This window comes from Echiichthys vipera (assembly GCF_963691815.1).
Source record: "Echiichthys vipera genome assembly, chromosome: 1".
Classification (NCBI taxonomy): Eukaryota; Metazoa; Chordata; class Actinopteri; order Perciformes; family Trachinidae; genus Echiichthys; species Echiichthys vipera.
In genome coordinates, this window is record NC_139826.1 from 20,373,473 (window position 1) to 20,386,812 (window position 13,340).

Here is a 13,340-nt window from a genome sequence, read left to right on the forward strand (position 1 = left end):
GTGTGTGTGTGTGTGTGTGTGTGTGTGTGTGTGTGTGTGTGTGTGTGTGTGTGTGTTTGTGCGTGTGCGTGTGTGTGTGTACATGGATGCGTTCAAGCATGTGTATGAATACAGATTGATACAGTTATCCACGACTTCTTTGCCATTCCTGACGTGATGGCAGTTAATCCCTCAGATGGTTTCATATCCTTTTACATTATTTGATCATTTGCTAGCCATTTTTTATTTTCACAAAGCACGACCAAAGGCTTAGCTATGCATAGCTGGTTCTGGTGTGTTGAAATGTTTTTTGGTTTTTTTTCATCCTTATCACCTGCAGTAAGGTTTTTCTTCACTGCAGTATGATTTGCTGTGCGATGGATTCTCATCCTTAAGATCACATGTTCATAGTTCATATTAGTCCTCCAATATACCAGTAACTCACTGATTGAGACTGGCTCTTTTTTCTAAGAGGTTTTCTGAACACAGCAGAAATCTTCCATCTTCCATTCTGTCAGGGAAATGATGTACAGCTTATAAATAATGGACAAGCTGCAAATAATAGAATACCAGTATTACGGCATTTTAGAGCGCACAGTAGATTGATGATCCAGTGCTGAAAACATGCACCCATAGCCATGAATGTGTCTTCAAGTAAGACATTAAACACCGAATTTCTCAGTGCTCAACAGCAGAATGGTGTGTTTGCAGGGTGGAGGGTGTGCAGCGCCCAGAAGTGAATGTAAAGGACGATGTCGCCAAATAATAGCAAGGGTGCTTTTAGTTTCACAGTTCTGTTCTTTCTCTCTGCTCCCGTTCATTAAAGATGGATTATTTTGAAATACTGATATGTCACTGTCAAATTAGTTGTTATACACTACACTTTGGCCAACTACAAAACTTTTTAACTTTCCAAAAAGAGAAATTTGGCGTCTCTAGACGATACAAAAATGAATCATATCATATTATTGTTATGCATTTTACTCTGCCTCTAAAAAAATGGATCCCTTACCCATTTTGGGTGTCAACCCTTACTTTAGGAAAGACTGGTCTAGACTAAGACCATACTCTGTTGATTTACAGAGACTCAACAATCCCCCCATGAGCAAGGGTGGCAACTCTAAAAGGTAGGAACATCGGGCAGATCCTAGGGTCTGGTGGGCGGCCATCTGTCCCGATCGGTTCAGAGGGAGAAAGAGAGTGAGAGACAATGCAGCCTGTATCGTCATATAGCACTTTTGTTGCTTAAGAGGCAGTAGTTTGTTCAACAGAACTACCATTTCAATATAGGCTTTCACATTTCCCCAGTGATATAATCAGTAGTTTCTATTGCTGGAAATTGTACTGGTGGAAAAGCATGGGACCATCCCTCAAGGAATTGATTATAAATCTCTCCCTGGTTTTCTGTCTTTCTCTTTTCTTTTGTATGTATTCTCACCTTTACTCATGTCTGTGTTTATAAATATTTCTATCTTCTATGTTTTTCTAGGTGATAAAGCTGTCATTTGAAGAGTTTGACCTGGAAAGAGGATATGACACACTAACTGTGGGAGATGGAGGGAAGATAGGAGACACTCGGAGGGTACTCTATGTGTAAGCACCACTTTTGTTTTCTTGTCTATAATATAGTAATATTGACATGTAACAAGTTAATAGTGGCAAACAGTGAAACAGTTGGAGACACATGGACACTGTTGTGAAGGTAAACAAACATATTGTTATAAACTGTTTTACAGTGTGCATAAACAATGCAGTAATCATAGATTAGTCCATCTAAGCATTAATATGTCATTTTAGGTTTATATATAATTAACTAAAGTCTATTTTAATTCAAAAGTAGAAAGTGATAAACCTGTAATGCTTATTAACAGTTTGTGCTAACGTGTATGTATTTGTGTGTATGGGTGTGTGTAGACTTACCGGTTCCAGTGTGCCTGACCTCATCGTTAGCTTGTCCAATCAGATGTGGCTTCACCTTCAGTCGGACGATACAATCGGCTCAGCAGGGTTCAAGGCAGTCTATGAAGGTATGGCCTTCTTTACAAAGAATATAAAATTTCCCTCTGAAAACACACACACACACACACACACACACACACACACACACACACACACACACACACACACACACACACAAAAAGATATATACACTCACATAATGGAGTGTGAAAGTCGTTGCGTTGCTGACAGGGTGATTCAATGGTGAACACAATTGTTGTCATCTGTCCTTGTGTATACATGTGAATGTGTGTGCGGCTGTGCATTACAGGAAGGTAATAAATGAATTATGAGTCAATCAACTGATCGTTTTGCTTGGTTATTTTTCATATTATACCAAAGCTGACACTGATAGAGAGATAAAATGTTGACAGTCACAGTAAGTGAAGGTGAGAGGGAGAGATGTAGGTGTCCCTATAAATACTTAATATTTAGAACAATCCATTTATCATATTTATATATTTGATTACCTACTGCATCTCACCATTTCAATGCAGCTGTATAAAACACATTGAACAAAAGTGAATTCACTTGAGACAAAGACTGAGACAGGTAGAGAGGGATAGGCAATTTGATAAACATAGAGACAGAGGAAGTGGGACAACACAACATTGACAGAGTGGGACAAAAGGAGACAAAATGACAAATTGAGTGAGAAGAAATAAACTGTCTGGGAGAGATTGAGGGAGTGTGACAGAGGAGGTGAGGCTGAGGGGGATGAAGGTTGTGCTCTTGGTTCTGCTAAGCTGTGTTTGACTCAATGATGTTGCTGACAGTGTTGTCCTGGGTCAGTTACTGTTGGAGGGAATCAGCACAGTGTAGCTACAGAAACTGCATGCAACTGAAACTGTAAGCTGATGATGTATAACATCACTTGGCTAAACATGAGGCTCAGATGATTCTGACTTTGGTTTTGCATGTTCAACATTAGCCTAAACAACAGTAAGGGCCTATTTCCTTTTTACAACTTGGTCAAAACACTTTAATATTTCTTTGATATCTGATGTCAGTAGGGGGGGGGAAGAAAAAAACAAAAGGTGGTTAATAACCTCTAGATGATCTTGCAGTTTTGGTTTCCCCCAGGATAAGTGAAACAACCGCCTATGGTATATCAGTGTGCGTGTCCTTGCATGTATATATGTGAAGCTGTCACATCATATAATGTCGCGTTATGCAGTTGGATCAGTTTTACCCAGAGAGCTCTTAGGTTTTCAGCCCTGCAGGAAAACCCAACACGTGTGTGTGTGTGTGTGTGTGTGTGTGTGTGTGTGTGTGGGTGGGTGTTTAGCTGCCTTGCTTTTGAATGCCAACATAATGTTGTAATTGTCAATCACTGCATTTTTGTGTTTGCATGTTAGAGAGAGAGAGAGAGAGAGAGAGAGAGAGAGAGAGAGAGAGAGAAAGAGAAAGAGAAAAAGAAAGAGAAAGAGAAAGAGAGAGAGAGATGGTTAATAGCATAAACACTCACAGCCCATTATGATAATTAAAGCTTCCAGTGAAATGTGGCTGCCAAGTTTTCAAGCTAATGGCAATTGGCTGTGAAAAGAGTAACAGTGTAAATAATGTACTTATTTTTTAACTCATCAAAGGACCGCAAACTATCACTGGAACGTCTTTAAATATTCTTCTTTAGAATCAGAAGTATCAGTGTGATTGTTATGAAGACATAGTGCATCTATTAAACGTACATTAATGTTATTTATTGGGGTGGTTTGGTAGTTGTTTGCAGTACAGTGATTGCTGTTTGGCAGCTGACACTCAAGTTCTACCAACAGAGAAGAGCTTTCTTAACACACACTTCTTGCAGGCAGCTGCTTAACAACATGATGATTGCGTAACTTTATCATTAAAAACTTTACAGAGTGTAAATTGTTTACTGTATGGATTCCCTACATTAAGCGGTCCGTTCTCTGCAAGCTCTTTTTTGTACGGTACTGGCATGAACTGAAAGCAAATGTGGCTGTAATGTACTGTATGTCTCAGAAAATGGTTTACAGTAATGCAAAGTTTATGTAAGTAGTTAATGGGCTAAAACACACAAATCTATCTGAAAGGTCTATAACGTATCCTTTGTTTTGTTTTTTTCTTTTCTTCATTTTGCTTCATGAAATTTGAATACATTTATCCGCTATGTTTTATTTCCTGTTCTCAATTATGCAGATTACATTGTATACTATATGACTTTTGGAGAGAAAAGGAAACAAAAGCATAAAATGTTGTATTGAGTTGTAAATCTACGTTCTGCACTTCAGTAAAACGCATAAACATGACAGAAAAGAAGAAAGAACAAACTAAAAAAAACAAAATAGTGAGTGAGAGAGCCATAATGCCAGACATACCAGGGGCTCAAGATCGCTGATATCAATCCTGACACTTGTCAACTGTGTGACAGCTAGCTCTGGGCCACATGCACTTACACACACACACACACACACACACACACACACACACACACACACACACACACACACACACACACACACACACACACGCACACACGACTGCCACCTTTCAGTATTCTATCCATGTGGGTGTACTTACATTCCAATAGATTGTAAAAGTGTCAAACATGCATACACACACACAGACACACACACACACACACACACACACACACACACACACAGCTCACCTTGGAATGTATTTGCCCAAAGCGAATCCAGGAGCATGGTGGAGCATGTGTTACAAGATGACAGACGTTTGGTAGAATGTCAGATTTTAAAAGAGGGGAGAGAGTGAAGAGCAGTGGATGAATCTGCACTGTCATTAAGAGAAGAATGGAAAAAAAAAATGAAGTGACAAAATGAATTGAATAGGATTGCAGGCCAGCCTGGTACACTCATTCCAATAAAGCACACTGTATTGAATCAGATTGCGAGCACGGGAGCGATAAGAAGAAAATTGAGCACAGTGGGAGAGAAGGACGATTTGAAAGGAGCACAAGCAGAAACAAAGGGATAAACATAAAGAAACAAGGAGAGAAACAACACATGTGAATGGGAAGCAATCATATGTTATACAGTGTCAAAGTGTCAGGGTGTTGCTTTCCAATTTTTACCTCCTGCTGTTTTCTTAACAAGGGTACTCATTGATCAGTGTGTGTGTGTGTGTGTTTGTATCTAACTGTCTCCACTATTTGTTTTGCCTTTCACAATTCAAGCTGCACTACACTATAATTACTCTGATGACAATGACAAAGATGATTTTCACTTGGCTGTGAGAAGGAAAACAATAACATTTCTTTAAACAATTCTTAACACAGCAATAATAGAGGCATTTTGAGGTTTTATGATGCTCCATACAGCTGTAATTGTCATGAACGGTACAGGAATAACACGAAAGGTGGACCCAATGCAGACACAGACAAAAAATTAAGTTACAAAATAAACGTTTAATATAATAAACTGACAAACGCAAAAACACTACAGAGAATACAAACACAAGACTAACTAAACGAACACAGGAATAACAGGAACAGGAAGACGACGGAAGATCAGGGAGACGGACGGGAAACGGGAACACGGGAAACTACGGAGAAAACAGAAAACAAACACGATTAATCAACTTACTACGTGGAGCGTGAAAACCACAACGAGAAAGGGGATGCCAATCAGGGGGGAATAGTGTTACCAATAAAGGGTTGACGACGGTCTGGCGCTGCATGCCTGTCAGCTTCAGGTATTTAAGGTGGTGGAGTCATCAGCATAACAGGCTGCAGCTTTGGGGGAACACCTACCGGACCTATACACAGACAAGGGAGAGACACATGCAGGGAAACACAGACAGAGGGAGACAAACTCACACAAAACGGAAGAGAGGAGGGTACTGACAGAACCAGATCATGACAGTAATAACGTTGCTGCTGCTAGTCATAGATAGATAGATAGATAGATAGATAGATAGATAGATAGATAGATAGATAGATAGATAGATCGATAGATAGATAGATAGATAGATAGATAGATAGATAGATAGATACAGTTCAGACAGCATGTGAAGTGTAGAGTAGAATTGGCAACTTTGGCAGCCAGCAATAGACGCATGTGAGAATGAGCATATATACATATTGTTGGATTTTTTTTTACCTACTGACAATCTTAAAATCAATGTATGCATGTTATTGTCATTTAATCCAACCTCACAAGCAAAAACAGACAGACCCTTAACTGAATGTCACCATGTCACTTGTTGACATTAATTATCAGCATAAGAACATGGCTATCCGTGTTGTGTGTTACAGAGATTGAACGAGGAGGCTGCGGTGATCCTGGGGTGCCGACATTTGGTCGCCGCAGTGGTGATCGCTTTCAACATGGTGATGTGTTGACCTTTTTTTGCCAGTCGGCCTTTGAACTAGTGGGAGAGAGGACCATCACATGCCAGCACAATAACCAGTGGTCTGGCAATAAACCCAGTTGTATCTGTGAGTACATATATTTTACAGACATATTTATGTCCGTGTCAATTGTTTTCCTGTTCCATTTTTTGCATTATCTTTTTTCTTTCTTACTAAATGCCTTTTCTATATGTCTTTCCCTCTTGGCTGGCATTCTTACCCAGTTACCAACTTATCAACTTAAACTTTTCTATCTGTTTCCTGCCTTTCTTCGTTTGTTCCTTCCTGTTTATAGTCTCATGTTTCTTCAACTTCACGGCTCCATCAGGGACTGTATTGTCCCCAAACTACCCAGAGGAGTATGGGAACAACCTGAACTGTGTGTGGTTGATTATTTCTGAACCTGGCAGCCGCATTCATCTCCTTTTCTCTGACTTTGACCTGGAGCCACAGTTTGACTGGTTGGTGATCAAAGATGAAGGTAATTGTACCTTTATTTGTCACTGCATCCGTTAGTAATTCCTTAATGAACACCTCAGGAGATGCATATGCAAATTCTTTATTGCTGAAATACGATTGTGAAATGGTCAACTGAAATGGTCAAATAATTTGTGTGTGTGGGGGTGGGGGGGTACTTTTTCTCAACTTGTTAACTGGTCTATAACCAGTCGGTAAAGAGAATGTGGGATTGGATTAAGTTGATGAATGAATAGGTGGCACACTGGATGGATAAGTTGTTGATGCTTTATTTATTGTGCACTTTTCCACTACACAAAGAACACTTTGACCACAAAGGCAATTAAATTGCTCTTCCCTATTGCAATATAGGTTATTGATTAAAATCCGGTAAAGCCATGGTTTGACTGGCTAGTCATTAAAGATGGAGTTGTGTTTAATCGGCTGGCTGTAAACCTGTCCCTCTGCGGGGATGTTTTTTTTTTTTGGAGCAGCGTTTTGAAAATTACAATTAGTGCTGTTGCACTGGGCAAACTGAAATTAAAGTTGCTTCTTCAAAGCCTTGGTGATAGATCGCTGCTGTCAAATGGAAACCAAAGACAAAAAAAAAAATGTATTCTTTAACTGATGTCTCAAAATTAATCACGATTTTGAAACCTTTTTGATATTGACTGTCTTAAAGACCTTTGTGTGTAAACTTTTTGTCAGATTGAGAAAGTCCTGAAAACTGCAAGCACTGTTTAGTGGGTTAGGGTCAAGTTTTAAAAAGCCAAGAATAAGACAAGTGAAATCCACAAGTGCATTTAGTTTATACAGTACAGCATGACAATGAGTATGACAGATGTTGGGTTCAATTCAATTTCAATTCAATTCTATTTATAGTGCCAAATCATAACAAAAGTTATCTCAGGACACTTTACAGAGTAGGTGTAGACCACACTCTATGACTTATTTATGATTTACACAGACCCAACAATTCCCCCGTAGAGTACAGTGGCAATGAAAACCTTACCTATAACAGGCAGGAACATCGGACAGACCCAGCTCTATGGAGGACGGACATCTGTCTTGACCGGTTGGGGAGGAAGAAAAGGAGAGAGAAAGAGAGAAAAGACGGACAGATGGACAGAGAGAGACAAAGACAGACAAAAAGACAGAGAGACAGACACACTTCCAGAGATGCAAGCAACCAAAGAGTAACAGTAACTATAATAATATCTATAGTAATGTGAAAATGACTTTCATGTTATGGCAGTTAATACAGCAGAATAGTAGAAACAAGCACAGCTAAGGTGATAGAATATGAAAATGATAATAATTATGGTGGCAAACATGATCAATGATGAGTAGCGGCAATGGCAGCTACGATACAGCGATACATACCACTGATGGTGTTTTTATGGCTACAAATTTCATAAGAGTTATAATAGCAGCAGGAAGCGTCATGCAGGACCACGGCAGCAGGCACCACCACGATCAGCAGAGACCTGCGAGACGACAAAGCACAAACAACTCCGGGGAAGAGGTTGAATTAGTAACATGCATTGATGAGACATAAATGATACAGACAGAGAGGAGAGAAGCTCAGAGTATCGGGAACAGTATTATCCCCCGGCAGACTAGGCCAAGGGTTGGTTTGTAAATATCTTGCAAAGGATCAGTATTCACTTATATGGCACCCGTTTAATGGTTACTAAAGGATGTTTAGAAGGTTAACTTCTGCCTAATTCAACTCTGCTTATCAGAATCACACTGATTATATTTCTGAATCAATTTTAACTTAAAGGCTGCACCAAAGTTCTCACCAGGCTGGCAGATGAGAAAAACAGTTTGAAACTAAAAAAATTCAGCATTTCAACTGTACTTTGATTTTTAATGGTTGATTAAAAAAAAAAGTTGATTTGGGGAGTAATCTAAAGAGGCAGTAATAGGCACTAAAATTACCAGATAACTTATCAAGTGTTGCTTATTCATCTTTGATAATACGTATTGATGAGTAATTGGCATTGGCTTATATTCTCTCCTTATATCACACATTCAAATATAAAACATCTGGATCATTATTATCAACCGTTTTGCTGTTATGAAGCCATAATATCTGCTGTTTAAAAATGCATACATACACGTTTCTCTGCTTTAGAGAAATCCCAGCACTTATACATTCACTGAGGAATGTATGTAACCTTGGGACTCGTGACTTTTTGTACTTTTTTATACCTGGATAATATAACATTGAAATACAAACAAATGGCAAGCAAAAGTTATCAGAGCAACTGCAGTAAGAACCAACCTATAACTCCCCTGAGCTGGGAAACGTAGCATGAAATTCAGCCTAAAGAATCTGATAAAGCATCAAGGTATGCTTTTAAACAGCACATCAACTTTTAACATAATCATAAATTCATTGTTGTTATCTTACAAAAGAGAACATAGTGATACACTTTTACAAAAGGCTTTTCTCTAAATCTCTTCTCTTAGATAAGACAACATAGGACCTTGTCTCTCTTTCTGCTATTGTCAAGTTGTTTCTCTTTCAACTCAATCTCATACCTATCAATGCAATAATGAATACGTGTAAGAGCTTTTGAGTTGCTGAAGAACAAAGAGACAGGCACTTTGCAACTCTGTCTCTGTGTAGCTTAATTGAGTCTAAGTGCATGAGATTGAAAAATCCAAGTCAAGGGGGGAATAAAAAGAAAAGTTTGTTTGGTAGTGTTGGTGAAGAATCCCAATTTCAGATACAGTGTGTTTTATTATGGAAGCGTTGTTTTAGCTTCACGTCTGTCCCTTGCAAGGTTGGCTACTCACACTGCTTTTTTTATTGCACTGTTTTGTGGTTGGATTCATGTGAGGATTTTGAATATCACTTTTAATACTGTGTATTTACTGAACAATGTAGCATTTTAAAGATCAGCAATGATGGGAAACAGCGTCAATACCATGCTCTACAATAACATGATCTCTAACTATTTCAGGATGTTTACATTATTCTGATGTTTCTGATCTGATATTGTACATTACCCTAAAATATATAACCCACAATTAATACAGTATAAATACTGTTTTTGAGATTTCCTCAATATAATATCACAAAATGGCCATGTTCTATTAAGGTATTTTAACCTCTTCTTCCCTGAGCCCCCGCCGGCGGGGGCTATCACGCAGTATAACAACATCCCCCTCTGCAGCAACATGTAGCTTGCATACAGACACACATGCTGGATACCCAAAGAAAGCTAAGAATCTCTTCTACACGCTCATATAAACCATTCCTATGACCAACAAACACAGTTACAACACCGAGCGATCAAACAATGCAAGGCGAAAAAACAGAAATACTAGTGACACAGACAAATAAAGCTGGCGCAGTGGCTACGCTGATGTCAGCAAGATTTCACTGCATCCACTCCATAGCAGAGTCTCCACACGTTCCAAAAATACAATTTTTATCACTCTAAGACCAAGTTTCACTGATCCAGCAGCCAAATATGACAGAAAACAACAAGCGCATTTGAAAAACAAAACCAGAAATGCTGTCTTACCTTTGTAGTATCACAGTGAAAAGTTTAATCCACAGAAATAAAAACCGCTGAAATGGAAGGACAACATCTCCCAGCATGCTTTGGAGGTTTTTCCGGCTTCTTTGACCTGCTAAGCCCACTTTTCAAAGGCTCTGATTGGGTCATAGCGCCTGTCCGTCACGTAGTGTTGCTCGTCCTTATCGCTTTGTGATTCGCTAGTCGTGTGGTTTAACTGAAAACAACGTTCATAACTTGATTCTATTGGTTCTTACGATTCCAACGAGGTGTCATGCTTCAAGATTGACCAATGTGGACGGAAGATATAGCCCCGCGTAAGGGCAAAGGGGCTCTGTCGCGCTAACGGCGCTAGCGCGCTAGCGCTAATTGTTCCTCTGCTTTATTTCAGCAGCATCAAACTTCTCACAGGTGATGTCCAGATGTTGTTCCATGGCTGTATTGAGTTTTTTGGCTACTGTGGCATTATTTTCAAAGGGATATTTATATAAAATGACAATTTTTTTTTGGCGAGGGAAGAAATTCTTCCATTTTTGCTTTGTTCCATCTGCATTTACTCACACTTGCATTAATAGTGCTGCTTACACTTCTGATGCCATCTCACATGTGTAACCTTTATTGTAATACCAAGATAATGCACATAAAGCTTGTAATTACAGAGATATACCCTATTTATTCTGAGCATGTCATTTTCGAGCAGGAACCTCAAAAACGGACTCAGGGAAGAAGAGGACATTTAAAAATGTTAGAATTAAAGAACAAAGGATGGAAATAGCAACATTTTATGAACATTTTGTTTATGCTCACTTGAGTTGGTTCCCATAACATATCTTTGTCTCCAGATTACGTAACACTTGGTCAGTTCTAGCTGACATGAAATAATAATTAAAAAATTGCCCAACTGAACCAAATTCTGAAAGAACTCTCTCAATTTTTCTCTTTTGATGAGTTAGATGGCCAAGAGGAATTGTTTTGTTTCCGGTTTGCAACTTCTACTTCTTCTACTCTGTTTACTGACAGATTACAGCCATGCGTAGCCTATAGTGCTAACGTCTGACAAAACTACACTGTAGACTAGTTTATTCACTAAAAACCAGCTGATGGAAATGTGAAATTAGTATTTCTTTTTTTGCCACATTTCCAAAGGTCCCTTAAAAATCACTTGGCAATTGGATGGAAACAGCTAATGATGACCTTCAATGACCAGAAGAAGTAGATCTCACTTTGGCTTTGTATTAGCAAATGTACATACATATTTGCATTTTATGTGAATGGATTACCAAGACTGGAATTAAAGATTGTCAGACTTTGAAGAAAACATGACTGCAGATGCCAGAGGGTTAGTTTGGGCATCACTAAGATCACACAGTACATTTTTGAGAGTGGCATTCTCAAAGGTAATCAACACACAAACCCTTGATGGCCCTTAGTGGGCAAGCAAAGGAAATGTTGGACAGCAGAGGCGATAATGAATAATCACCAGTACTGCTTCTCCTACAAATGCAAAACTGCAGGTGTTTTGTGATGAATCACAGTTCCTGCTGCAGCACCAATCTGCGAGACTCCTGATGGCCCATCAGCAACAACAAACATTGTGTTAGTTCTGGCAGTGAGCTGAAGTTGTGCATGCCAACAGCTCATCAGCATGAGTTGACATTTATCACACTGATCACACTCAAAATACATTTCCAATTGCATTTAATCAAGACAATAAGGTGGTCTTTATAATCTCCCAATGCCTCTCACTTACTCACTCTTGATATTATTATGGTGCTGCTGCTGGTGGTAGTTAATCTGTTTATTTCTACCTGCTACAAACTGCTGTTACTAGCTGGGGCGATTGATTTCTCCATCGGCCCCCTCAGACTCCTCCTGTTCAAGTGTCTTATCGCCATATTTTGGGGTTGGCATTTCTTTCCTTCTGCATTATGTTCATTCCATATCTCACTGACATTGGCCTGCTGGGTTCTGTTCTGTGTAGCCCTTTAGGGTTTTATTACGCTCCCTACTGAATCTGTCTCTGCTGTTTGGATCATTTGGGAGCACCCTCAAGAGCCGAGTGTATTCTGCCTCAAAAAAGTGTGTAGCCATTTGTTGCAGTAAATGATCCTACGCTGTGACACAAATGTCTCAGCCAGAAATGAGGTGATGCATGGTTACCGCTGTACAGACCAGTGGGGGAGATGTAATGGTTTCGGGGCTATTGCATTGGTATACAGTGGGTCCTTTAACGGCTATAAAGTGATGCCTTAATGCCAGAGCATACCTTAACATAGAAGCCAGGTTCAGCTATTCATTGCAATCATGTACCCCCAAAAGGATGATGGGTACTTTGAACAAGCTAATGCCTATTGCCATGGTGACAGAATTGTCCAGGAATGCATGGTTGAAGACACATTCAGGTGAAATAACCTTAATGAACTAGACAGGAACATCCCGTGATATCACTCTCTTCAGGATTCACTCGAATGTGCCATCTGCAGAAAAGAGCATCTGCGCATCAACACATGTAACACTGATGTCTGTCCCTTGCTGAGTCACTGCTGAGACATGTGGGAGCTGTTATTAGGGCAAAAGGTGATCTGCTGCAGTAAAGAACAGGCATCTGTATTTTCACTGAGTGTATATTTCTTATCTTTTAAGGTAGAAATAAAGTCAGAGTTATAGGTATCAGCAGGATAACAAAATTTGATTTCTATGTCATCTGACATTAACGGTTCATGAAACAATTATGCATGAATCTACAGCTACATTTCTACATGAGAATATTTGCACTTCTCTGTATATTATGACTATTTTGATATAAAAAAGATTTACTACTACTTTACAGTGGTGGAAGGAAGTGCATCCAACTTTGGAATACCTTTACTTCTTTTTTCTTTGACAATGTCTTAAACAATGCTATTTTTCATAGTTCTTGGAAATTTGTTATTGTGTTATTTTGTGTTCCTCTTTGTGACTTTATAATCTAAATATGAATAGTAACTATTAAATACATCTTCTCAATAGTCTCAGAAAACAACTAAGCATTTAGA

The 13,340-nt window shown here is 39.1% G+C and overlaps 1 protein-coding gene across 1 annotated transcript in view; it reads left to right on the forward strand.

Annotated features, from left to right (window-relative positions):
• Nucleotides 1–13,340, forward strand: part of LOC310948137 (CUB and sushi domain-containing protein 1-like) — a gene marked incomplete at both ends in the record, with an annotated part of 443,680 nt that overhangs the window by 283,178 nt on the left and 147,162 nt on the right. Inside the window, 4 exons of the mRNA XM_083915161.1 lie at nt 1,469–1,572; nt 1,894–2,006; nt 6,218–6,400; nt 6,609–6,794. Coding sequence (XP_083771287.1) covers nt 1,469–1,572; nt 1,894–2,006; nt 6,218–6,400; nt 6,609–6,794 — 586 coding nt within the window. The remainder of the gene's footprint in view (nt 1–1,468; nt 1,573–1,893; nt 2,007–6,217; nt 6,401–6,608; nt 6,795–13,340) is intronic.